This window comes from Empidonax traillii, unplaced genomic scaffold (genome assembly GCF_003031625.1).
Source record: "Empidonax traillii isolate 1590-97213 ecotype Southwest subspecies unplaced genomic scaffold, ASM303162v1 scaffold74:size2480735, whole genome shotgun sequence".
Taxonomy (NCBI): Eukaryota; Metazoa; Chordata; class Aves; order Passeriformes; family Tyrannidae; genus Empidonax; species Empidonax traillii.
Genome location: NW_020955267.1, coordinates 394104 through 422015, shown reverse-complemented (window position 1 = coordinate 422015; position 27912 = coordinate 394104). Strand labels below are relative to the sequence as shown.

The 27912-nt window shown below is 36.9% G+C and overlaps 1 protein-coding gene across 6 annotated transcripts in view; it reads left to right on the top strand.

Annotated features, from left to right (window-relative positions):
- Positions 1-27912, top strand: part of SLC25A21 (solute carrier family 25 member 21) — a 248677-nt gene that overhangs the window by 201262 nt on the left and 19503 nt on the right. For 4 of the 6 annotated variants that reach the window (XM_027880708.1, XM_027880705.1, XM_027880707.1 and 1 more), the window contains 2 exons: positions 20921-20987; positions 27187-27246. In XM_027880708.1, the coding sequence (XP_027736509.1) occupies positions 20921-20987; positions 27187-27246 (127 nt within the window). Of the gene's footprint in view, positions 1-20920; positions 20988-23755; positions 23948-27168; positions 27247-27912 lie in introns of those variants that run through there. The other 2 variants (XM_027880710.1, XM_027880709.1) reach the window with 2 other exon arrangements.

The following is a 27912-nucleotide window of genomic DNA, read 5'->3' as shown; positions in this document are numbered from 1 at the left end:
TGAAAGAATTGCTCCCGGCTAGACCAATTACACACCAATAAAAGGTGGGATATGAAAGCTTCTATAGCTGCAGTCAAGTGGCTGCTGTGCAGAGCAAATCTGAGTCTTGCAGTATGCCATGCTGGGAAGCTTATTCTTTGCAGCACCATCTCTGCTCATAAAATCCAGTTGTCCCCTGATTGTCTGAATAAACTGTTGAAGTCTGAAGTCTGTTGGCTTGAGCCTGTAGAGTTTCAGCAACCTATTTCTCACTGAGCATAGCAACATAACACACACCGGCTTCAGTTACAGCATCCTGAACCAGGCATTCAGTCCTCACTTCTCTATCATCAACCTTCCTGGGAGGAAGCATGGTCTAACCACTCGTTTGCAGCCGTAGAGGAGGGGGAGATGAGATGAGCTCCCTGGGATATTGGTCACTGTAAACACATAAGCTCATAACTAAGCATGTCTACCCAAAACCATATAGATCAAGTCTTGTGATCAGAAAGTTGGTAGGATGTCTTGCCACAGGACTCCCCTGGCACAGCTTAAGACCGTGCCCTCTTGTCCTTGTCAACACTGACTGCAGAGGTAAAGAGCGGTGCTTCTTGTTAAGTTTTTATAGGTGTTGCTGAGGCAGGGCCGCAGCATCTCTGCTTATTTTCCTAGTGCATGAATGCAGCCTGGCATGGTCTCAGAAGGATACTTATGGAGCTTTAGTCCTCCATTAGCATCCCTTGTGGCCATGCTGCCTCTTGTGCAGCATAATAAACACATTCCACTACAGCATAACTTGACCTGATTTCACCAGGGATGTATCTGCTATTACACCTTTGCTGAGATGCATAGTATGTCTACATAAAAACATTAACCTAATATATAATTGTTCTGAAATCAAGAAACAATCAGTCATTCAGCCTTCACTGAAGTTAGGCTCAGAGACATCTGTTTTGAAGTCTTGTAGGCACCGAGTAGTAAACTGGAATAAAAAAAAAGGTCATTCTAGTTAATTTCTGTTTCCTGTTTTTTCATGTTTGACCTGACTTAGGGAGAACAATTAAATTTAAAACAGATATTTATGATAGAGTTGATCTAATTGTAACTACATTTTGGAGCAGTTTGGTCTTTCTTCTACCATAACTTTATTATATTTGTCCATCATTAGTAGAAAAAAGACTTCAGACATGTCTGATAAGAGCATGATCATTAGTGCCTTGAGTTCTCATTGTAAAAGCATTCCATTTATGGAAATAAAGATATAAAAAACATTAAACATTTCTTTAGTTGTTCACTTATGCATTTTTCACTGGAAGCTAACCACAGTCTTTTTCAAAAAAAAATTTGTTCTGTGTTTTATTTATTTAGCTGTAGAATTTCCTTAGCCATCTCAATTTTGAACTAGGCCTTTAACTTAGACCATGTATTTCTAAGGATGACTATATCAGTTACTGAAGAATAAATGGAATTTTAACATAAGACTACTGAAAAAAAAAAAAAGAAAATATTGCTGATTCCTGTGGAAAGGGGAGTTATGCACAAAAGTCAAATTCTGAGAGCTGGTAACAAATGAAGACTGAGGAGCAGCTTCGCCTAGAAGCCAATACAATATTTATAAAAATTTCATTCCATTATTAACCACATTAAAGCATTATTTTTATTCTAATTAAGTATATAATTTTGTTTTTAAAATGCAGCAAATATTGTTCTTCATGATCTTGTTTTGTAATGTCATTATGTTCCCACATAATTCCTTCTATTGAAAGAATATATATTTTACTGTAAAAAGATCAACTATCATTGCTTATGGAATTATGAACTTTTCACTCTTCTTATGAGCCATTCTTAAAAGAGGGTGCTCTGAACAGACACGAAAAGGATATCCAAGAGATACAGCTTCTCAGTCACAGGCCAAACATTCCTTCTGAAATCCCAGAAAAGAAATATTCCTTTAAATATTCCTGGTAGTCTAGGAGTAAATCACCGTAAATCTCAGACTTCAACAACTGGAATAGAAAGAGTCCTGAGGTCACACCTGAAACAGAATTTTAGGGAGTAACATATGGCATTACGAAATGAGTCACGAGGCCAGCTGTGTTTATATATATTGTGCAATTAAAAGTTGGTGATCTTTCTCCTGATAACAATGGGGTATGCTGTACTCTGAATTCACAAGTCACATGGAGAAAAATCCAGTGCTTGGCCATTATCCAAAAATGACAAGGACAAGTACATGAGCAAGTGGTGATTTGTCTTGCTCAGTCTCTGGAAGATTCTTTTTCTTTTTTTTTTTGAGTTCTGGTATTTACAAAGTAATACAAATGTTGGGCAATAATCAAGCATAGAGAACTGACTGTAGTAATATAGCACTGACAGACTGGAAACCAGATGGTTTGTCAGATAATGAAGTATTATCTGGCAAGGGATTGTTTCTGAAAGCCAACATCCTCACCTATTTAGCACTCTGGAATGTCGACATATCAGTTACCACATTCATGAGGTGGTATGTGTTGTACTTTAGAAGCCATCCCCAGAAGAGCCTTTTTAATTCAAAATTACTGCCTGATGAGAGGGTAGAGGTGCCATTATTGTAGCACAGCTGGATGAGTATAATACACAGCAAGATGTGAACCATACATCAAAACTCAGAGTTAAAGAAGAAAACATAATAGGCTACATCCTGATTTTTGTCTAACCAAAGCCATAGTTTCATGGATGTTTTAAACTAGCATTCACCAGAAGAAGCAGTGGTGTATGCTGTATGCCCAGAGCTGTGTGTTTCTGCTTTCATGCCACACTCTCATTTGTGCAAGCACATGCACTTCTGCACCTGGTCAGAAGTCTTGGATGTTGGAAAAATTATCAGATTTATACTAACCTGGCCATTAAAAAATAAATGTGTTGGTAATCTGGAAGGATTCCCACTATCTGGCTCATCATGTCACACACGGATCTTTTGCCAGCAGAATGGACAGGGTAGTGGGAAGGCAGGACAGAGCAACTGGGAAAGGAAGATGAGGAAGGTGGGATAATTTCCTCTTTGACAGCAGTGCTCTTTTATCCCAAATGTGGGTGAAACCAGAATTCAAGAATAGTCAGAGCTGTCAGAGGTAAACATGGTAAATTGCAGTTGCTGCAGCTGCCACCTGGGAAGACAGAGCAGAGAAAACAAAAGGCAAAGGCAGCTGGATGGAGGGCTGGTGGGTGCAGTGCCCAGGGTTTAGAAATACTCCATGGACTCCAAAATGTCTCAGTGTGGCTGTGATTATAACATAAATTGGAATGCAAAATGAAGGAAAACAACATGAAGTAGATGAAAAGGTTTATTTGAAAGATGACAGAGAATTAGCAAGGCTATTATAAGTAAGACTGTAGTTTAAAACTTCAGCTTTAATTCAACAAGCCATTTTCACTACTTTCATGATTACCCACCTGAAAACTAGCTAGCCACATGATATTAGCTCTTTAATATTTTCGTAAGCTGTTTTTTTTAATCATCACTAGGAAGACCTTTGATAACATGGAGAAGGAAAAGTGGTACATGTTACTATTGGATGGAAAGAAAATAGTTATGATATAATCTGTTGCAATATGTAATAAATAACTGATAACTACTCTTAAAAGTATAACTATTCCCCAACAAACCAGCATACAGAATGGATCTTGAAATGGACTAAATTGGATTTGTGGAATCACTGGGCCCAGTTATCTTTGGAGAGTGATTTTTCTGGCAGCAGGATGAATTTTCTGTCTGCCAGGCAGATGACAGAATTCAAAATTTCCCTGAAGTGAAATTAATACTTTCACGCACTTTAAATATGTATGTTGAAACATTATCAGTTAAAGTCTCTTTTTTTTCTCAAGCTTGGTTTGGGAATGCTTCAAAGCATAGTTATCTCTAGAATTAAACGCATAATTCATCCCAGCACTTAATATTTTTGAATCAAATAAAGAACAAAAATTAAGAGTTTCAGTTAAGTAAAAAAAAAAAAAAAAGATACATACAGAAAGTAGAAATTAAAATATGCATTTAAAGTCAGCACCGTGTTTAAACAAAAATGTGTTTTATTCCCTGTGAACTTTATGAAGTTGGTAATTGTTTCAATAGCCACAAAAACAGTGGAGCAGTAAGTGAGAATAGATTAGTGTTTTAGAATTAGACTCAATTTTCATGGTCACTGTATATTTTCATATGACCAAACACAAAGTAATTCAAGGGGGTATCAAAATTGAGATTATACAAGCTATATCAACAATGCAGACAACATTGTCTGAGCAAGCAGTAACACTGAAAGAATTAATTGTTAAAGGTAGTTCAACATAACAGAAACTCATAGGACTGTACCGTAGCAAAAAGGACCATGCAATCCCAAATCATGCAGAAAGAAAAATGCTATGTGCAACTAAAGAATAGTTAGGAAGTACAGAATTTTGCCTCTCTGTATAACTTTGGTAGCACAACTGATAAAATACTGAATTAAATCAACACTTCAAAGAGAATGTAGAAATACTGAAGAAATTTGAGGGGTCCACAAAACTTAGCTGGGGGGAAGATAGCTCTTGTGCCATAAAATTAAAGGGGCTAAATTTTTCTGTTCGTGAAAGACCATATTGAAAAGTTAGGTGATTGCTATGTATAGAAATATTTTTCACCTATGGAAAAAGGTTTCTGGCACCCGTGAGTTCATGAGTTTTCAGCCTTGCTCACCACAACAAGTACCTGGGATCTGATGTTAAGCAAATGCAGCCTTCAAACACAGCTTTCTCTGAATGTAGAAACACACTGCAACAATCATATGGAGGACTTCTTCTTGAGGGCCATTACTTAAGACTTTACAAATATTATTTTATGTAGTTTCTAGATGAAAACTTGTATAAGTAACGTGATGAATCCTAAGGGGTCCCTTCTGAGTTTGCACTCTAGTGTCATAACTCATCCCCTGTCTTGTATTAAGCTTTGAGAACAGGAAATCTTACACTGCCCTGAAACTACCATAACACTTGGATGCTTGCATTACAGTAATGACTGAACTTACATCATGTTTCAGAACTTCTGCAAGTCACTGTCAGGAATCAAGAAGGATTATTTTTTCTTAATGCACAATTGACTAGAAGTAGGATAGAGTGAGTTTTTTTCCTTCCTTTTAAGCATGATTGGATACAGATGAAGATGTGATAGCACGGATTAGTCTTTCTACATAAAAAGGAAATCCATTTGGAAAGAGGGGGATTGGTTTATTGTTGGAGGCTCAGAGTCTTACCTATTTACAGTTTTGGGGTAAGGAAGGAATTTCTGCTTCAGTCTGGTAGGGAATGTCATACATTTCCTGTTCCAGGCATCCTCTCTTGCTCTTTCTGGCTGTTCTCTGCATTCCACCTAGCCTGCTGCACATATTCCCTGCCATCAAGACCGATGTTGTGTTTAATCTGTCTGAGAACAAATATGGCAAAGGGAAGGGGGATTTTATCCCTACTGAGAATCCCTTCAGTCACCCTGAACAAAATTTCAAACCGTAAATGCTCTTATATCCATCTTACACATCCATCACAGGTATAACATTTTAGCTTCTTCTGCTCTTGTCGTGTCATCTCCACATACATTTCTTTCTTTCTCTCTTTCTTTCTCTCTCTCTTTCTCTCTTTCTCTCTTTCTCTTTTTCTCTCTTTCTCTCTTTCTTAATTTTTACTGTTCCCAACATTTGCACTTTTTGTATTCCTTTCTCCACTCTTCGGTAATCTGGAGTAAAGTGTGGTTTTACTGATAACTGTATTAGCACAAATGAGTATGGAAGACCATGGTATGGAGACGGTATGAGCAAGCTTTGCCAGGAAAACATAGACATTTCTTAAACCTGGTACATCACTGAAAGAATGCTTGCCCTGTGACAAGCAGTTACTAAATGTAGCTATTTGTGCACCTATTAAATGAGTTTTAAATCTCTCTGGCCTATTTCCTGTCATAGAAGCTCAACCCTATAGTAGCCGTACTTATGCTCTCCTCTCCAAGCTGCTATCCGTATACACAAGTTGTCAGTCCTTCACTGCTCTAACTATTGCTTTTTATTGTTCATCCTTGCTATAGCTCAAAATAATCCTCTTGCCAAACTGCATTTTCTTTTGAAAAATTACTTTAAAAGCCTTTTCTGAGGCTGAAAAAATGCTGTAGGCTGACTCATTGTAATGGTAGCATAGCCCTCCATCGGTATTCTTAAGAATTTTGCATTCAATTCATATTAGGAATTAGACTGGGATGTAGACGACATTTTACTTTGTCCAGTGTTTCTTTTTGCCAGTCCAAGCACATACAACAAGAACTGCTCAGTCACTCAACAAATAACAGAACAAATTTAGCTTACTCCTCTGAGGCTTTAATCAGCGATGTGTTATACTACTGGAGAGAAACCCAGTGCTAAGATTTTCTTTTTGTTGGTTTTTTGTTGTTTTGCAAGTAAAGTTTTGGATCAAGTCCTGGCAATTGTAATGTATTGATTTTGTTTTAACCAATTGGCACAAATACTTCAGGATCTGGGGAGTAAGAAACTATTTCTTCCAGAAAATTCATTCTCAGAAACATTTCATTGTAACAAGTAATAGTTTTAATGTATCATTTTAAAACAAATAACCAAATCTTAGGTTATGCTATAACTGAATGTTAAAAGATTTTTAACACAAAAGTCGATTGTGCACAAATGGCAGATGTATGATAGTGCTCTACTTTTTTAATCTGTTTTCACCTTAGAAGATAAGAATTATGCTGTGACTGGTCCTTTGTTGCTAAATTTCCATCCTCTTCAGCTCTTGAGGCCTAGGCTTTGCAGTTCTCAACATTTTCAGTGACTAGGCCAGTTTCACATTGCATCAGTCCACCCACTTCCAAGAAAATGTTTTCAAAGGCTGTGTGTACTTCTGAAAGCATGAAGTCTGAGGCACCAGTGTTTTCTTTAATAACTGATGAAAATAAAATGTTAGTGATTAGAATCTGTGTGGTTTTACTTGATTTGGACATATCCCACAGAAGATTAAAAACAAAATACTGAAAGATCATCCATTACCAGTGGGTAATTTCCTGGACACTGAAATACAAAAGATCCAAGAACATTCTGCAGCTCCTCAGAATTCTGTATGTGTGGGACTGTGCAGAGCTACAGATGTTTCCACTGCCACAGAAATCACTAAAAACTGCCAGGGAATTTGGCCCAGATGTGCTATAGAATTACAGTGACCCTGGTAATAGTGAAACTTTAAGCAGCAAACACCAGATGTCCAGTAAAATAGTTAAAAATGAGATCCAAAGCATTTTTTTTTTACCACATCATCACAAACAAGTATGGAGTGAATAAGCTGAAAATCTCAAGTAGTACTTCATTATTTGTCATCTCTAAGATGATTCTATGTGCTTGACTTGTTGCGATACAGTGCCATTTGAGGATAACATCTCATAAGAAAGCTGCATTCCCAGAAGCTTAAATAATTTTGAAAAATTAATTAATTAGACAGGTATATACATTAAACAACACATAGTTGTATTTTTCTCCTTAACTCATTTCTATATTCATTTTCCTTGAAAAGTGATTCTGGCTGTGTGTGTGCTGTGCTGTCTTACAATAGCTTGCTGCAGACAGGATAAATGAGCTGCTGTTAGTGCCAGCTAATGTAGTTCTACTTTGGCTCAAATGGTAGCAGACTCGAGCTGCAGTACCAGGGCTCCATGCACTGCCTCATTCTGTCTGGATATACGTGGTAAATGTACTTTTCCTACGAAGTGCGAGTATTCATTACATTATAAGGCACTGCTTTATACTTTGTGGTTTGTGGAGGGGTCCATGTAGGGCAGACCCCAGAGACTATGGAAAACATTACATTTCTCTTTCCACTCTATTGATTATTTATAATATTTATATCCCCATTTGTAAGTTTTAGATATTCATTATCAGAACATACTTCAGCCATTTTTTAAGTGTCTAAATCAAAAAATCATTTCTGTTACAAACCCTGAATCAAAATGTACAATTCATGAAAGGTTGTTTGTGTTTGTCAGTGGCACAGATCTGCACTGAACAATAGACATATATTAGTATTCATTAGTTAGATTTCCTGTTTTTGCTTAAAGCCTGAATGTAGAGTACTCTGCTCAGTCTGCCTCTGGAAAACGAATGGTACCAAGTTTCTTCACTTGGCATAGAGGTTATAGAGTTCATAGATAAAAATAGCAGAAACATAGAAAGAAAGGACCCCAGGTTAAAAAAAGGCTTGAATGCTTAATTAAAAAAACTGAGGAATATGTAGTCTTTGAAAGCAAGGGGGTAGTTATGTCATCCAAACTCTCTTAAAACTTCTTTGTAAAAGATGGGGTATAAACTCTATTAAAATAAAGAGCTCCATTACTCACTTTTACGCAAGGAAGTGTAAAAATGTGTTTACCAAAAAGTATGTTCTTCCCTGGAAGAAAAACTCGTCATAAACCAATCAGCGTATCATGACAATGAAAGTTTAAGATAAGCTATTCTTTTCAGAAATACTGATGCTTAACAATTTATGAGTTCTCTAATTTTTTTATTTGTGCAGCTTTTTATATAATTTTCAGCTGGCCTCAGAGTCATTCTTGTTTGAATGTTCATAGTGCAAAAGAACACAAGGCTGTTGTCTACACTGCTGAGTTTTGTGGGTTTTTTTCACTATATTGCCAGTTTTACATAGTTTCAGTACAAGATACTAAATTGTGTATTTCATTCTTGAACTGCAGACACACATTTTATTAAAAGCTCACTGACACTTAAGTAGTTTCCAGCATTTTTACCTTACAGCAAACTGAACCTGTAGAACCTGCTGCTTTGTCTATCAATGTTGATCGAGTCATCTGAGGATGCCCAGTGCTCCAAACAACTTTACCACGTTTCTTCAAGACCTGCTACGATTACAGTAGAAATCATTGCATCAATCTCTGCCCACCCTTGCCTTGCAAAACTATTTGTAGCACAGACTTTCTTGTCTTCCACTGCTCTTCTCTGGGGACAGATTTACAAGGAGGCTGTTCTTACCCCAGTTGAAACAACATAAAGGTGTTATGTCCTTGCTGGCTGTGCTGACTATAGATGAGGTTTTCACATTTCTAAAGCAACTCTGTAGAATACCAGGCAATCATTTAATCATGCCTAGTGTTGTTTAAATTGACTTTGTAATGCTTTCTGGTGGTGGTGAACAGGGAGGTAACGTGGTTGCAAACTGCAATTACACTCAGATGTGAGATCATGGCAGACAATGCTGTTGTAGAGCTGCAATGGTAAACCCCAGCTAATCTGGCTGAATTCTACATCCAGCCCAGAGCTGGTAACCGAGCAAGCCTTATGGCATGTTTGTGAGCTACACAGGAAAAACGATTCTCTTTTGGAAATGCAGAGAAAATTAGAGATCTAGAAGAAAAAAAATTTGATCCAAAATTACTTTCTTTTTGACATAGTAATGATTATAAAGGTATTATTATTTTAAGTCATAAAATGCAGAAAAGTTTGGCACAAGAAAACTCTTGCTAGAGGCTGTAAAACAGAATGTGTTGCATTTACTTGGATTGCTACATGATCATTTTTTAAAGTAAAATATTTTCTACACTTTTAAAAGTAACTTAGGAGGGAGAGTCCATTTGTTATGTTTATTCAATGCTGAAGTGGCAAAATTTCTTTTCTGCAAAAGAATTCAAGTTGTAAGGAGTGCTGGATCAGAAGAGTATATTGAGAAAAAGAAAACATTTCAAAAGAGATGTTCAGGTCAAACCTGCTCAGGCAGGTCTGCTGCTCAAAGAACACATTGCAAGCTTTTTTAAAAAATAAATAATCCAGTAGAAACTGCCACATCACCAACACACAGATTTCATTACTTTCTGAGAAAAAATCTGTTAGGTTTCTTTGTAGATGTCTATGCAGATGAGGAGACTGTTGGCAGGTGAGGCATGGCTACATAAAACAAGAGTAGACACTGAGTAATAAGTAGCAATAATAATAATTAGGATAAATGAGAATTAATAATAATTAGGAGAACAACTTTTACGCTATTCTTCACACATCTGTCTTGCATGTTGATCTGGTATCAAAAGGTATTTACATAAATCTGCATCACAATCTTGCAGCAGGTTTTTCATCAGTAACTATATTGAAGTACACCACTGGTTTAAAGCTTTGCAAAACATGTTTCTAGAAGTCTAACAGTCACATTTTAGTTGAAATCCTTTGGTAAATCTTCTTTGTTTCTCAGTCATTTAACCTTACCTTGCTTGTCCTTTTTCTCTTTGAGAATCTCGGAGTGAAAGTTATTATGGTGAAAGTTATCACATGACATCATAGTGCTTTATGTTATAAATTGTGTGAGAAGGACAAGATAAAGAAGTCCCACATTATACTGTATGACTATCATAATACTGAAGGTGGAATCTGTTTGGAAGCATTCCTGCAAATATTAAGTCGAACAGGAGCTTTTATGTTTAAAGTGTATTATGATTTAAAAAACAAAAACAAAACCAAAACAAACAAACAAACAAAAAAACCCAAAAAAAAAAAAAAAAAAAAAAAAAAAAAACACTAGTCAGTATTAACTGTCTGTTCTATTTGTTCTTGGGTTGGAGTAACAGTAAGGAAAATGTATTAACCCATATGGTATTTTTAGGGCATTTTAAGTGCATGAAGAAGAGGAGGGAGTTGCTACTACATCTGTAATGCAGATCTTCATATGACAGAGTGTAGCCTAGCCTGGAATGAGCTGTCTGGAACAAGGTACTGGAGTTTGGTTTCACATCTGTGCCCTCACTGTGTCACACTGGCACTGCATGATGGCACTCTAGTGGATGAAAAGATCTGTGACACTGTCTCTGTACTTAGGGAAAGTCCCTGTACCTAGGGACAGTAACTGTTATAGTTTCTTACAATAATGTAAGAAATCTGTGCTTTTCAAGGAATAATTTTCTTGCTCCCAAATACTTAAGATCTTTTTAATGACTTCCTTATAACAGAATCCCATTTTAGCAACACACACGTATTGTGTCTGTCTTTAGGTAGGTAGTTGTCATTCGAGTTTCCTCACACATCTGCATAGTAATACCTTTCACTCCTGTCATACATCTGGATACCACAGGTGGAAATTCAAGTGCCAGTTCATGGTGCTATTCACTACCTAAGCAGTGCTACAAATTCTGCACACTTTAAACTCAGCATATATAGGACTTCTGCTGTCTACTGGTGCAACTATCAACAGTATTGCTGTTACAAAATCAGGAATATTTTAATATTTTCCTGATACAGGTACTGTAAAGGAAGTAAGAAAAGTATCCCAAAGGTCAAGATGCTAAAAAATGAAATAAATTTAATTATTATGTGCATATTTGTATATATTTAATGATGCCCTATTCTCTTTAATGTTAAAAAGAGCTGTTTTGAGATTTTTTTTCAGAACTGGGAAAAAATGCACATTTTTTAGTTTGTTAAAGCTAAATAAAACCATATCAAACTATATAAACTATAAAACTATATAAAACATATAAAACTATATAAAACCACTACTGGCCTAGTTTTACTTTAGACTTTGGAAGATGAATGTGTTTATGGATTCAAATAATTGCAGATAAAATTTTGCACCTGCAGTTATGGTTGCCTGCAGTTCAGTTCAGTTCAGCTTAAGTATCTACATCACTGATTGCATCTGTAAGTTGGAAACATCTAACTAATCTAAATTACAAGCACAAATAATTGCAGGTGCAAAACTCATACAAATACAAAATGATCTCTGAAAGTTAGTCTTCAGAATCTCATTGTAAGTTATTCACTGTATCATGAACCTGAAGTCCTCTTGGGAGAGTCACTAATCTGTATAATGACACTGAAAGCCTCTTGAATCTCATATTTAACTAGCAGATGGGAAAGAATACATGGAGTCATATAACTCCCTAGGGATTACGCATGTGGATATTGAAGAGTATAACTTATTCCAATGAAGGATAACATTGACTTGCAATCAAAAGTTTCCTTCCTGAACCACATTTTTTCTATGAATTTAAAACAACTTAATGTTGTATTTTTATGAAGTCACAACCAATTTAAGTAAGACACATTCCCAGGGCAGGCACAGAAATTTTGCTCATCTCATGATTTTTCATTTAATGAATCACAGCATCAGTTTAACAGAGAAATGCTGCCAGTCTTTCCATAAAACACATCTGAATACCCTCTCTATGATCTTCTTTTTTTTTAGTTTCTGGTATAGATTTCTAAGCACACATCCCCAGAAGTCTTTTTTTTTTTTCCTTTGGTACTAAAACTAAAAATCATTTTCTTATATTCTTTAACTTCAATAGGCATAGGTGTGGAGCTACTTTAACACAGTGACTGCTTCCTGTCATTCCAGTTACAGCAGTACTGTTGGCAAAAAGAGAAAAAAACCCATAAACTCTCTTCTAGTGTTTGAACAACTAAAACTTCTGTACAAATGAAACAGTCTGCCAGTTCTGACAATTCAAAATGCAATGAAGAATTTTTCTGTTTCAGAAGCTCTAGGCAAAGCTGTTTTGGCATGCCTGTAGCTTGTTCCTCTTGCAAACAAAGGGGCAGCTAGATGGAAAGTCTTTGGGGGAAGAAATGCTGTCAGTTATAAGAAATGAGACATGTAGACCAATTCTACAGCCCAGCTAGTGATTACATGCAGGTAATTTTGTAAAAGCCCAGACCAGCTGCCAGTGATAATAACGCTGCCATTTGCACTGATTTCAACAGGAATTACATTAAACAGACCAGCTTAAGGCTTCTTAGAAGCATGGGACAAACTGCTGTTTTGTTCACAGGTGTTAGAACCAGACTACGAGAGAAGTGTTCAGCAGGCACAGGCAGTGGTGTCAGGAAGCCCTGCAGAGCGAGTGCTGCTGCTCCTGTGCTGGGCTGGCAGCAGTGTGAGTGAGCAGAGTGTGCTGCTCCTGCCTCACCACCCACCAGCATCACCATTTTCTCAGGCACCCCAATAACTCCCTTGGCAGCAGTGTCCACTCAGCTTCACAGGCTCCTGGCACTTGCAGAGTAAGTGGTGGTGTAAGCATATCCACATTTTTAAAAATCCAATTTAATTTAATTCACATTAATCTATTCTAATCTATTCTAATCTATAACTAATCTACTCAAGCAGTACATGGTAACAGAGTACCACTCAAATGATTAGTTTCTAATCATCCTTGGACAAAAATATGTCCTCTTTGCACACACAGGAAACTGTTGAGGCTATGTTGTGTGTTACAGTGCAAGGCTACACCTTCACCTTCCTAGATTATTTTTCTTAGGTGCTTGTGTATGGTAAAACAGAAAGCATGTGAAAAACATGTTGTATTGAAGTAAAAATGTATATAAAAGTAAAAAAGACAATCATTTGAATAGAAATAAATTTCAACAAAGATCCCTTTTTTTACTCTTTTGTTGCCATAGACACAGTAAGGAAGGAGAAGGTTTCATCTTCCGCTTTCTTGAGGAATTTATGTTTAAGTGTGTCCTATAACTCACATAAATTTAGAGTGCAGCTTTCTAAGCCAAAAAATTAGCAAGGATTTTGACCGAGAGGTTGAGAGGTGATTAAAACTCACGGATGAAAGACTCGTTTCTCAGTAAGAATAACAGTCACATGGATGATGGATCACAATAACTTCATAATCTGACCCACATGCAGCAAATACATTGATGACTGTCATTTTGAATAAGTGAGGTAGATTGATGCTGATTATTAATCCATTTCTTGGCCAGTCTGATTGTTTCTGAGGCAGTTTCTCCACTGTTTAGTACTTTCCTGAATAATCTTAATAGCTTTCACCAACAGTCTCTTCCTTTTTAGCTAGTCACTTTTCATACTCCATGTTGTCTTAACTTATTTGAGGGATTTCTTTCACTGATTGGTCTGCTTCTAGTGTACTTATAGCTGGACACTTGGTCTTCTTTCAGCATATAGTATAATGTGAGTGTTATTAGAGGCACATGGTAACATTATTCTGTATTACATTTACTTGCCACAAAAAAATTTATGTTTTTCCTTAATTCCCGTGTGTTGCAATGAAAGCTCAGTGAAAAAAAAAGAGAATTATGGTATGAAAATAAGGACCTAGTATTTAGTAATTAGTATCGGTGTCTAAAAGTGCAGGTATCAAGGAATAGTGTGGCCAGCAGGACAAGGGCAGTGATTCTGCCCCTGTACTCGGCACTAGTTAGGCCAGACCTTGTGTACTGTGTCTAGTTCTGGGCCCCTCAGTTTAGGAAGGACATTGAGGTGCTGGAGAGTGTCCAAAGAAGGGCAACGAGGCTGGTGAAGGGACTGGAGCACAGGGTCTATGAGGAGTGGCTGAGGGAGCTGGGGTTGTTTATCCTAGAGAAGAGGAGGCTCAGGGGTGACCTCATCACTCTCTACAGCTACCTGAGAGGAGGTTGTAGCCAGATGGGGGTTGGTCCCTTCTCCCAGGCAATCAGCAGTAGGACAAGAGGGCGCAGTCTTAAGTTGTGCCAGGGGAGGTTTAGGTTAAACATTAGAAAGAAATTGTTTACAGAGAGAGTGATCAGACGTCGGAATGGGCTGCCCAGGGGCGTGGTGGAGTCACTGTCCCTGGAGGTATATAAGAAGAGACTGGATGTGGCACTTAGTGCCATGGTCTAGTTGACAGGGTGATGTTGAGTCATGAGTTGGACTTGATGATCTCAGAAGTCTTTTCCAGCCTGATTGATTCTGTAATTCTTCCATATCTGTATAGCAGACACAGAATAAATAAAGAAATACATTTGCCTAATAGAAATTCAGAAACCTGCTTAGCTGTGTCATTGATAGCTTTATATAAGGTTCTGTAGAGATGTGTATTTTACATTTGCAGTAGGGTGATATACATAACATACTTCACAAGAACAGAAAAGGCTATTTGGAGAGCAAAAAAGTTTCCAAGCCTGGTTTTCTGTGAACTTGTCAAACCTTTGATATCTTTTCAGTGATGCCAAACTCTGTGCCACTTGTCCCAGAATGACACCCAGCCTCCTCTATATCATACCTCTTCAGCTGGGCAAAAGGTTGCAGATCCTGTGATTGAGGGTGGACTACATGCGTGCACTGGTTAGTGACTCGCAGTTCTTAAAATGCATGGCTAAATATGTCCCTTTTTTTCCAGTTGTAGGTACTAATTTGTGCCTGCTTTTACTAAGTACTTCTGGGAATTTTAAACTTCCTATATCTCCAGCTAGGACAACACAAAGATCATATCACAATAATAGCTATGTTAAAGTAATATTACCCTGTTTTCAATTGTTTACTTTCTGTTAATAATAAATTTACAATATGCTACATACCATGAAATTAAAAGGTACCTTTCTTCTAGTGTAAATGAAACTCTAAGCAAATTTCATTATATTTAGACATATTTTCTTCCTCTTTTTGAAGAAAACCCATCTTTTTACCAATCATGTCTTCAAAATTCCTTCCCTTTGTTGAAATAAAACATTTTGTAAAATCAGAAAGTTGTGCATTTGTTTAATGTAAGTGATGTGGTCATGAAACCCAGGTCTTTTATTTATACTTGGGATAACACAGAGGTAATGAAAGCAGAATTGGACCTAAGAGGTTTTTGTTTCAATTATAAAACAATGTGGGTAAGTGCCTTGGATTTGACAGCAATAAAAGAAAGGGAATGTTGTGCTTATGCCTTCAATCAGCTTTATTAGATCCTTAAAGGGAAAATTATGTGAAAGACACAAGAAGAAAACAACAAGAGCAAGATCCCAATTTCAGTATAATTTGGAGAAAATAACTGATTTAGGTTGGTTCTCTTGCCAGAGTGAATGACTCAAGGCTTCCAAACAAGAAATGGAAACCAGAAGGATGGGGAAAGCCTGAAAGTACAAATAGAGAAGATATGATTGACTGCAGTGATTCAAAATCAACTGCTGCAAAGATGAGTTTGGGCTCTTGCCCAGAATACAATTGAATGGTGATGTTCATTTAGACCCTTAATGCTGAAACAAAATAAGATGTAGCTGTGTTTCTGTTAGAAATTTATTTGTTCTTTCCAGTGTCTCTAGCAAGGGATATGATGTCATGTCCTTTCTCTTCTATTACACCCCACAGTGATAGCTCCTGCTACTGCTGTTCCATAATTTTTCTGAACCAGTTTTCTGAAGGAAGGCCTGAATCCAGGTGATGATATCTTTCAGATGTGAAGCATCATCACCATTCATTAGTCGCCTTTGAAAAATTTTATACACTGTGAGCAAGCAGGCTAACTCAGTGTTGTTGACCAAGCAAAAGAGAAGTTTAACATCATGGTGTGTGTATGTACTTTCTGACTGGCAAAGGCATTCAAGTTTTTGTTACTATCATGCTAGTTTTTCAAAATTAGATAAATAGTTCACTCTGCAAAAAAATTCAAATAATTGTATCTCAAATGGGCACAATTTGTAAAGCATCATTTGGAAAAGTTGGGGGCAGCTGCTGGACCTCCACCTCCGGCACAGGAGGTTCTAAAAGAGACTAGGCTTTATGCAAAAAATTAGTCAGATGACAATAGGCAGTGATGAGATGGGATTGTCTTCTACTTCCTCCTTTCCTCTATTTCTTTCATCTCACTGGCTATGCTTACTAACCTTTTTTCTGTTTCTATTTCAAATCAGGAAGGAAAAAAAAACCTAAACCGCAGTTCATAATTAAATACTGAGCTAGTTCTTACCATGTTTACTGAATTACATATTGCATATATGGTTGTATATCCTCTAAGTTTTCATGTGTTTTTAGATTTCTAGACTTAATATGTTCCATAGGAATAGACCTTAACCCCTTCCTGTCTTTCATGATGAGATTTGCCTCCACAGTGTAAAGGAGGAGTAAAGCATTGCAACTCATTTACAGATCCCTTCACATTTTAGGGATTAATAGAGCCATGAATATAGTTACTTGGCTCTGTGGATTCTCCTGGTTCAAAGTAGAGATTACTCCAGCAGAAAATCTTCAGTGTCAGCCTTACAGCTACAATATGCAGATCAACCTGAGGTGGTGATATGCCCAGTGATATCTTTGCACAGGTATCTTGGCTGCAGAATGGCTGACCTGGTAAAGAGGGCTTTAAACCAGGAACCATAAGGGAGGGAGTTACTGCAGCTCTGAGGGAGCGATGAACAGGCTGACAAGCAAAGTGCCTGGGGTGATGTGAACACGGAGAAACACAAAATGAATAAAATAGGACTCAGCTAGGGTCACCTCAAGAATTTGCATGTACATGAGGAAGTCTCTCCAAAATGCCTGCAATACTTAAGCACACAATGTGAGACATAAACATGAGGAGTTAGGGTCTGTGTGCAGCTTCAGGGGTAGGATTTTGTTGGGATTCCAGAGATGCAGTAGATGGACTGGAGTGCTGCAGTGGAGAAATACAGACAGGAAGAAAAGGAGAGAGCAATTGAAGTGCATGGAGCTCTGCATGAGGATGAATGATGAGAGCTTACGGTAACGATTAAAGAACAGACTTACAGTGGTGACTTGATAGTAAGTGTCTCCTATGGGCTGACTGACCAAGAAGAACAAGCAGATGAGACCCTGTACAGACAGACAGAAGCAGTCTCCTCCTCCAGACCCTGATCCTCATGGGGACTTCAATCCTCTGATACCTCCTAGAGAAGCAAGGCATACTTGTAACCAGCAGGTTACTTAAAAGCATTAATTATAACACAAGAGTCAATGAGAAGAGGTGTTCTACTAGAGCTCTAACACAAAAATGAGGAAGGCTTCAGTGGAATGAAGGTCAAATGAAGCCTTGATTATTGTGATGAGATGGTGGAGTTCAGGAACCTGAGAAGAGGGAACAAGGTAAAAAGCAAGTTCACAACCCTAGACTTCAGAACAGACTGTAACATCTTCATGAATCTGCGTGGAAAAGTCCACAGTAAAGGGCTCTGGAGGGAAGAGGGTTTCAGAAAACCTGGATAGTATTCAAGGATCACCTCCATTCAAGAGAAGTCCCAGCATACAGGAAGTCAGGCAAAAACTCTAAGAGGCCTGTGAGGTTGAGCAAGGAGCTCCTGGCAAAATTCAGTCGTTAAAAAGGAGTATACAGAAGGTGGAAGTAGGTAACATGGGAGGAGTGTAGAAATAGCCTGGGCATGCAGAGACATGGTTAGGAAAGCCAAAGCCCACTTAGAGCTGACCTTGTTACGGGATGTCAAGAGCAACAAGAAACGTTTCTGTAAGTATCTACTGAGGTGGGTTGAAAACTGGCTGAATGGCCAGATCCAGAGGGTGGTGATCAGTGGTACGAAGTCTGACCAGAGGCCCCTAACTAGCAGTGTATCCCAGCAGTCAGTACTGGATCCAATTCTGTTCACTATCTTCATTAATGTTCTGAATGATAGGACAGAGTGTACGTCAGAAAGTTTGCCGGTGATACAAACTTGGGAGGAGTGGCTGGTATATGAGAAGGTTGTTCTGCCAGTCAGGTGAAGTTTGACATACTGGAGAAATGGTCTGACAGGAACATTATGAAGTTTAACAAGGGGAAATGTGAAGTCCCACACATGGGGAAAAATAATCCCATGCACCAGTTTTATACAGGGGACCAACCAGCTGGAAAGCAGATTTGCAGAAAAGGACCTGCAGGTCCTTGTGGACACCAAGTTGAGCATAAGCCAACAATAAGTCCTGCAACCAAAGGGACTAGTCAGCACTAGTGAGGCCACACTTGGAATGCAGGGTCATTCTGGACTCCCCAGTACAAGAAGGACATGGACATAACACAGAGAGTTCAGTTAAAGGGCTGCTAAGATGATTAAAGAACTGCAACATATGCAAAAAGACTTTGACGAGACTGTTCTGTTTGGAGCAGGGAAGGCTCAAGTGGGGATCTGATCAGTGCACATGAGTACCCAAAGAGAGGGTGTTAAAAGGATGAAGCCAGGCTCTTTTCAGTGGTGCTCAGTGACAGGACCAGACTCAATGGATACAAACTGAAGCACAAGGGAGTTAATGTGAACATCAGGAAACATGTTTTTACTGTGAGGGTGACTGTGCATAGGCTGCCCAGAGAGATTGTGGGATCTACCTCCTTGAAGATACTCAAAAGCTGTCTAGTCATGGTCCTGAACAACTGACTCTGGATGGCCCTTCTTGAGCAAGAGGTTGGACCAAGTCATCTCCAGAGGTCCCTTCCATCCTCAGCTGTTCTGTGATTCGGAAGAAATGGATAATTGCTTTTTATATTTTCAGTTCCCATTTCTCTAGAACTTTCAAATAATCCACTGCCTGGTGTGATGATCACCTGAATCACTGGTATTTTGACACTGAGCTGGGATAGAATGCTGTATTACTCTTTGAAAGTGACCACCTGTCCCACAGGATTGCTGAGTTGACAAATGTATTGCTTGAATTCCTGTAATATCCTCCTGCTCCACATTCTCTCAGAAAAGCTTTTCCTGAGATGCCCAGAGACCATGGGAATGTTACAAGGTTTATATATGCAGTAGCTGCATACATTTTGAGTATACAAAAAGGCAACCTGGAAAAGGAATCTGTCCTGCTGTGTAAGGATAGGTAATGCTGATGTGTGTTTTTAGAACTGAACTGTTGCTTTACACTGCATATTTCTCTGCTTATGTATCTCTTACATAAATCTGAACCGAGGTTGGGTCTCATGTTTTATAGTCAGAGCTACGCCTGTGAGCAGAGCAGAGCAGTGGAGGACTTTTCATTTTCCAGTTCCAACCATGTGGAGTACTAGAAGTTCCAAACAGAATGCCTGTTGTAGATATGCTTACAGGGGTTTAGACTGAGCTGAAAGGAAAAGTGTTTATAGGGATCTGTGTTCTTGTAGCTGATCCTACTTGGACCTCAGTTTCAGTTTGAACTCACATTAAAATGTATGGATCTCATGCTTGAAGTTATTCAATTTTTCAATAGCTTGCTGAATCAGCAATATACTCTGAATATGTTTGAATCTGAAAGACTGAGGCTGGACCAGTACTAAGAATAAAGACCAATACCAGGCTGGATGGGAATCTGAGTAACCTGTCTAGTGGAAGGTTCCCAGCTCATGGCAGGGAGGTTGGAACTAGATGATCTTTAATGTCCCTTCCAACCCAAACCTTTCTATGATTCTGTGTTTCTATGGATCCATGTTAGATCCATATTTTTAGGTATATCCATATCTATATTAATAGATACATACATACATATAATTATTTATGTGTGGAAGGTGAGACTGGGGAGATTCAAACATCTGGTGACTCAACTGAAGTCCTTAAGCCCTGAGGACTTTTGTTATTTTGTCATGAAACCATAATTGTATAGAATGCTCAAAGAATCCTTTTATCATGGGCTAGAGTTCATAACTTGCTTACTTCGGAGCAAGGATAAGCAAGATTTGCTCTCTGGAGCATCTTACAAGGCCTAAATTATGTCATTGATATTGGAGAAGCTTAAGAAGAAAACTTCATACATTTTGCGACATGGTTAAAACTAAATTTAAAAGACATCTTACCCTAGCATATGAACATGAATATGCAAGTTTTTGTGTGCAACTTGCTGGAGTCACAGTTTTTTCCAAATCTGTATTTTGTGACTTCAGTTTTTAATATTATCATTGCTGTGTCAAGAAAATTAAAACAATTAAATAATACTTCCTTTTCATTGTCAAAACTGTTCCTTTCCTTTTAAATAAAATTTCTTGTCTACTCAGAAAAAAATAGATTTAATTATTATGTATTCATTGCTGAGTTCTTTCTATCATCTCACAAGCACATAGTGTAATTGGTATCACATTAGTTATTTAGCAAGTAAGCAGAGAGTATCATTATTTGTCTGTATGCCTGAAAATGCTGAAAATTTAGCTGTCTTACTCAAAAGGGAAAATAAAATTGGCAGTATGATAATATGTTTTTTATTCATACAAAAATAATTTCTTTTTTTTTTTATTTGACAGATTACTTGGCTTCTACAAAGGAATATTTCCTCCTGTCTTGGCTGAGACACCCAAAAGGGCGGTGAAGGTAAAAATCCCAAGCTTCCTCCTTTAAAAATATAAGTAGAGACAGTGCCAGCTGTAAACCATTTTATTTATCCCCTGATGATTGAAATTAGAATCTTAAACTTATTTGGCATATTAATCCTCTGATTTTTACTAGGAGGGAACTTTCCTGTTGATAGTACAGCAGAAACTATCGTTGATTAAGAAGTGCAGGATAAGGATCTTATATGCTAAGCTATTTTTGCCGTGCATATCTAATGTTACAGGAAAAAATTGCAATTATTCTGTATTGTCAAAAAATTAATAAAATAGTTTGTTATTTTAACCTCATAATTACCTCTGGTTTAGATATTTTCTTATACTGAGAATGCCTAGCAACTTGCAAAACAATAGCTTAATAAATTAACACAAAAAGCCATTAAAGAAGCCACTAAGAAATACTTACTCAGTAACTTGAAGTAGTATATCTGTAGATGGGAAGTGCTGCCCAGAGTTTTCTTGTGCTCCAAAGAGTGCTCTACTCCATACTCTTACTTTTTAACAGATTGAAGACAGTAATGGATTCAACTCCTCATTGTGCAAAGAACATTTTACTCCAACTCTCTCACAGTTGAACTAGATGCTAGCATACAAAATGTATTTGCTGTCAAATGCTGATCTGATTTCCTTTTATTATCCTTTATTTTGATTTGTTGAGCATGATTTTAGTAACATTTCTAAGCAAAATACTTCAATACATCAATTTTTTCAGTTGTCATGCAACATTTTTAATTGAAACCTAGTTATTAAACACGTCATCTTAAAGTTCTAAATTTATCAAAGCATCAGTTGTGTTAAGAGCAAACATTTCTTTGCCTTTTGCTTCAGAACTTTGAAGTTTCCCATAGTTACACCAAATGTGTCTAAAAGCATTTATTATACAGAATGTCTTGATTTTTCTTTCTTTCTTTTTTGGTTTCTTTCTTAAAAGGTTGCATGTGATTCTGGTCCTTAGTCTGCAATTAATCATTCACATTCCAATTCCTTTACAGAGGAATAATATTTGTATAAAGTGACAGGATGTGACCTTGTAACAGAATCCTAAAGGAGTTCTGGTAGTATCATCTTCATGTTTGCATTGGCATCTTAGATGCAAGTGGCATATGTCACCTACCTCAAAAATATTTAATAAAACTAAGAAAAACAAAGTCCTATTTAATAGCAAAGTGGCAGTGAAGAATAGATGTATGATATTTAGAAGATTCCTAATAACTTGTTTTCTTTATCCTGTAATGTTTCATCAGTCTCTCCCTTTCATTTCCTTTGAAACAGAATGAAGTAAATCTGTGCTTTTTAGATCCCAGCATATATTTAGTTAAAATACTAACCCAGGTTTGATTTCTCCTGAGCCATTCAAAAATCTCAAATCACTTTTTCTTGCTCAAATTGATTAAATTGGCTTAAACTGCACAATATTCAATATAAATATAGAATCGTAGAAAGATGTAACTTGGGAGGAATCTCTGGTGGTCATCTGGTGAGCCTCCTGCTCAAAGCAGGGATGACTTCATGGTTAGATCACATTGTTCAGATGCCTTGTCTGGTAGAGTTGTGAAATTATTCAAGGATGGAGATTGTGGCCTCTCTGTGCTCCTGCTCCAGTTCTTAGTCGCTTTCACTGTGAAGAATTTTGCCTTATATCCAATCCAAATTATATACAAATTATCCTGTTGCAACTTTTGCCTGTTGTCTCTCATGCTTCTGTTGTCAGCCTCTGAGAAAGCCCAGCTTTGTCTTCTGTGTAACCTTTAAATGATGGAAGACAGAAATAAGATCATCTCAGCCTTCTTTTCTCCAGGCTAAACAGACAGTTCTCTCAACCTCTTGTACATCTTAAGCTCCTTTAATGTCTTACTGATGCTCCCTTAGTGGGGTGCTTTCTACCTAATTCTTGGACATGCAACCATGAGAATCAGGTTTAAATGGGGGGAGAGAGGAAGGGGTGTTCATGAAATAGCTTAATTCTTTGATTATTTACACTATTGCCTTAAATTTAATGCAGTTCCAAGGACATCAGGATGACTTTAGGTTACCTTGAGACATCAGCTGTATTCTACATTAGAAGAATTCAGTAACATAGTAAGGCAGGACAGTAATGTCCTTGTAAGAACCTGAATACTGAAGGAATTCAGTGTGAGCTTTTATATGCCAGTACGATTTCTAACATCCAAAGTGGAGTTTGTACCCATGCTCTGACCTGACGAGAATCCATCCTGTCTCAAATTTCCACTAACTTTATTTGGCTATGACCCCAAAGGAAAATCACAGCTCCCTTTGGCCCACTATCCACCCTTTATTTTTCTAATAGTTTTCCTCATCCTAACAGGCCTCAAGCTATCCCTTCTCCACTGCCAAACTGACCAGTGAGATTTAGAGGAATACTACAATAAGGCAAATGATTTTGAGACTTGAGAAAGCACAAAAGGCAGAGAGGCAATTTTTAGGTTCCAGCAGCCTTACTTTGTGTTTGTAATGAACTTTTTAGAAAATATCTAGTTATAGTGTCATAAAAGTGCGTAGAGAACGGAAAAGTGAGATTTTGTACTAAGAAGAAATGTACCTGTGCTACTGGAACCTTGGATTTATCTGGTGTGTATATTTGCAAATAAAAATACAGGTACTAAAATGAAGTTATTTAGTCCCGGTTTTCCAGTTAAGTGTTGAAGATACAGCTTCATTTTTAGTGAACTCTATTCTCATGTTTGTCTTGCTATTTCTTTTTTTCTCTCCTTTTATTTCCCTCCTAAAAAGAAAGCTGGTATTTCTGGAAGATGAAAAGTCAAAGTTTATAACTTTCTGTTAGATTGAACTTGGAGCAAAGAAATGATCATGCCAATACAATGGTTAACAGATGAACTTTTGGGGCAAATTTATATTGTTCATGTGTTCCCAGACATCTTGTTTCAAGCATGTATTTTTACCTTAGAGTTATTGAGACATCTGGTAAGTACTTCGGCTATTTTCTGTGTAACTTCAATTAAAGTGTAGCTTTGCCAGATGGACAATATTGGTTATTATATACACAAAAGCATGTTTTAAATGGATTTATTCTGAGAATTTTTTCTCTTTTTTTCTTTTGCACAAAGCTATTAACACAACCGAAGAGGAAAAGAGGAAATGCTGATGTGTTTTTTAAAATGTTTTGGATGGACACATTATATAAATTCTTATGATATAGTAAGATATTTTTTGGAGGCAAAACTGTATGTTTACTAGCCTGCCTAGTACACACAGCAGCATTTATATTGAGTTTTATTGCTTTTGATTTGTTTTCTTTCAAAATTTATGTAAAATATAGTTACTATTAAGTAGTTATTTAATTTATGACTCTAGGAAGCTATTGATTTTTAAAGGTAACATTTTAAAGACCAAAAAATTGCTAGGTAATGTACTTCTGCCTTTATTACAACTGTTTTACAGATCTGCAACGCTATGGAAAACATTAAGGAATACCAGAAATTCCGTTGAAGGTTAGGAGGGTAACAATGAGTAGAAAGATTCTGGAGAGAGAATAAAGAAAACTTTATCACAATAAGAAATTAATTTAGTTCAGTGAAGCAGCTTACCCACCCACTTCGTCAGAGACTTCCTTTTACCTATAAATTATCTTCAGTTATACAAAAAAGATAGACTTACAGTTTAAGTACATTTCTGTCTCTTCTGATTAATGTCAAGACCAGTGCAAGAATTTTAAACATATTTGCAGGATGTTTGCAAGCTAAATGTTCAATCTTACACTATTTGGAAAGGAGTTAAAATCTGGGCCCCAATTCTAGGACCTTTTTTGCAAAATTATATAATAATCCCTTCTGAGAGTATAAAAAAGTATCTATTCACTGACCAGAGTATCAGCCCTTCAGTTTTCAGAATTTAACACCCTGATTTTGCATTATTATGCATATATATTCCCTTCTGCTTTTAATCATTTACATTATTAACACATTAACACCCAATTCTCTGATAGTTCTGATGTGATTCCAGTGACTTCATTTAAAGCAGGTCTTGATTGAAAAATGTTATTGACTTTGCCATAGGACAAGGTTCTAAACAAGTTAAAATAAAAATGTGTTACTTATTATTCATGTTCCTGTACATGTGGTTTATGGAAAAACTGTTTTGTTCTGTGTAGTAGTAACTAAATTCAGAGGGACAACGCTTGTCTTCTTTGGCTGAGACCCAGCATAGGTCACCTAGTCTTTCTGTTTTGTCTTAAAAACTCTATTTTCTTTTGTTTCTTATGATTCCCACACCTCCACTGACCTCAGTGCCCATTGCCTTCCTCTTGTGGTGAAACAGTTGGATTGTCTCATGCATGGGCAGGTGATATATGGAGGGATCACAGCCTCCTGTGTACACATAAAATGCACAGTCTTTCAGAGAATCCCACCCTCCTTAGAATCAACCTACTCTGAACTAATCAAGTGTTATAGTTCAACTTTTGAAACTAGGCAGGAAAGTCAGAGGTTCTATTTATTTACTTCTGCTATACTGGGATGTATCAGCTCTTGCACTAATGCAGTCTTGGTGAAACTATGACAGGTTTTTGTTGTTCATTCCCATATTACTGGACATACTGAGTAAAAGCCACTTTTTTTAATGCAAAGACATGGATACTTCTTGGACAGATTACAGGACTCACAAATAGTGAGCTGTAGTTACAAGCCTTGTGTTGTTCCCCATATGAAAATTATGTGTAATAACACCTATGATATCTTTGGGTTTTACCCAGAATTAAGATACCTACCCTTTATAACCTACAAGATTTTTTGCTGTCCTCATTCCTTGTGCTGGAAAATCATTTTCACTGCCCTCAGAACTGTCTTACATAGCATCAACCTGAAGAGTTTTTTCAGTGGCTTCAGCAACAGATTTGCAGAATATGAATTTGAAACAATTCTACAATCTTCTTCATAAACTTATCATTTCCCTTACAAGTCATTAAGATTCCCCTCCCACTGCTCTAAGTGGAAGACTGATTCAAGACCCCACTCCTCTGGTTTTAAGAAAGCTTCATTAGATCTCAAGACACATTCTATTTATGAGTATTTTTTACTTTTATACCAATTCCTTAATGTTACATATCTTTCCTTGGATTTCATTCTCTTGTAGCCTTTCTTTTGCTAAACTAAACAAGAATAAATTTATCCTAGAGTATGTGCTCCTTTTCAGAGGGCATCTTAGCAGTACTTTGTAATATGTCACAAATACTCTTTCTTTAGAGTATACCTTGACTCGTGCACCTTCGTGTCCATAGACAAGGAAATAGGTAGCAAAAGTCTGTCTGCCTATGCCAACAGGAAATTTCTTGCTGACTTTGGTCCAGTCATCTATTCTCGACATTCTTCTTGGAAGAATAAATCCATTAATTTATTCTGCTTTGATTTTTAGAATTTATAAAAGGTATTCTGAAAAGTAATGGGCTTGGGTGGCAAGAAGTGCAGGGTTGCAAAGCAAACCATATAAAAAGGGTTGCCATTTGCCATGCATGTGAAGCTGATCTCATTTCTTTTCTTGAAGTTAAAACACCCAAGAGTGCAGCTTTCAAAACTCATCCTCTAAGGAATTGCAAATGCTCAGGACTTCTAAGCACCACTTTTTGAAAGCAGACAATTGGCTGAAAGAATTATTTGTAAAGAGAAAAAACTAAAGGAAATGAGTCTGTTGACAGCAGAAGATTATAAAAATCTACAGATTTTCCATCTTCAAAATCTACAATTATATCTCTCTGATGAAAAGTAGACTGGTGTTTGAGAAATGTGAAAGTGATGGCAGTATATTATATTAAAGATGTGGGGGTGATTTCTTGGAAAGATTATAGTAACTGCTACTACATTTATACCAGTATATGAAAGTTAAATGTTAAAGGAAGAGTTTATAAATTGAAAATATGATGTATGTGTTGTAAGCAAACTCTTACATAAAGCATTACTTAATTGCATTTATATTGCTATTGTAAATGACATACTAATAAAAGCAGTTCTGAAGCCTGATCGTCTACTATTGCACTGCTATGGAGAGTGTGAAACAAAAGTTGCTAATGTTTGTTTTGCAGAACTGCATGCAGCTACCTGGGGTACAAGGCAGTGAAGCTCCATTGTAGTCTGATTTTTACTAATATGCATAAGTATGCATATAAGTCATAATTTTTTTCATTTCAATTTCAGTCTAACTTTTATTTACAGTTTTTCACCTTTGAACAGTACAGGAAGCTACTAGGATATGCATCATTACCTCCAGGACTGGTATGTATAGATAAAGAGCTTCATGTTCTAATTTAATATGTGTATACTAAATAGTCTCATCTGCTTTCTCTCTTGGAAGAAGCCCAAAATTAAATGGTCCACTTCAATCAACAGTTTTTCAGAACAGGCTTGTCCCTCAAAAACATTGATAAAGTATTTAACAAAATAATAAATACATCAATTTTTATATCAAATGTCTTCAAAATAATTCCCTACAATGTCATAGAATTTGTTAATATGGATAACAGCAGTCAACATGAAAAAGTCTGTATGCAGCTTATCATTATTCATTCTTGCAAAACAACAAAAAAGTTGACCGTTTTCAATATTTATTTATTTGTGTGATAGTGACTAGTTTGATACTTTAACCTCAAAGTGTTATTCTGCAAGGCACAGTGAAATTATAACAAAAATACAGATCTCTGTCTTATTCTAAAGACTTTCTAACGTAAACATAAGTTATTGATAAGAAGTTGCTACGTCCTTTAAAGTCAATGGCAAAACTCTCTTACATATCAGTGGAGCTAGGAATTCATCTCAAGAACATAACTGCTTTAATATATACATATACACAGAAAGGCTTTAATGCTAAGATGCAGCTTGCATGTGTAATCTGCATTTGTATATGTAGAATCATTGTAGAATCAATGTAGAATCATTCATTCT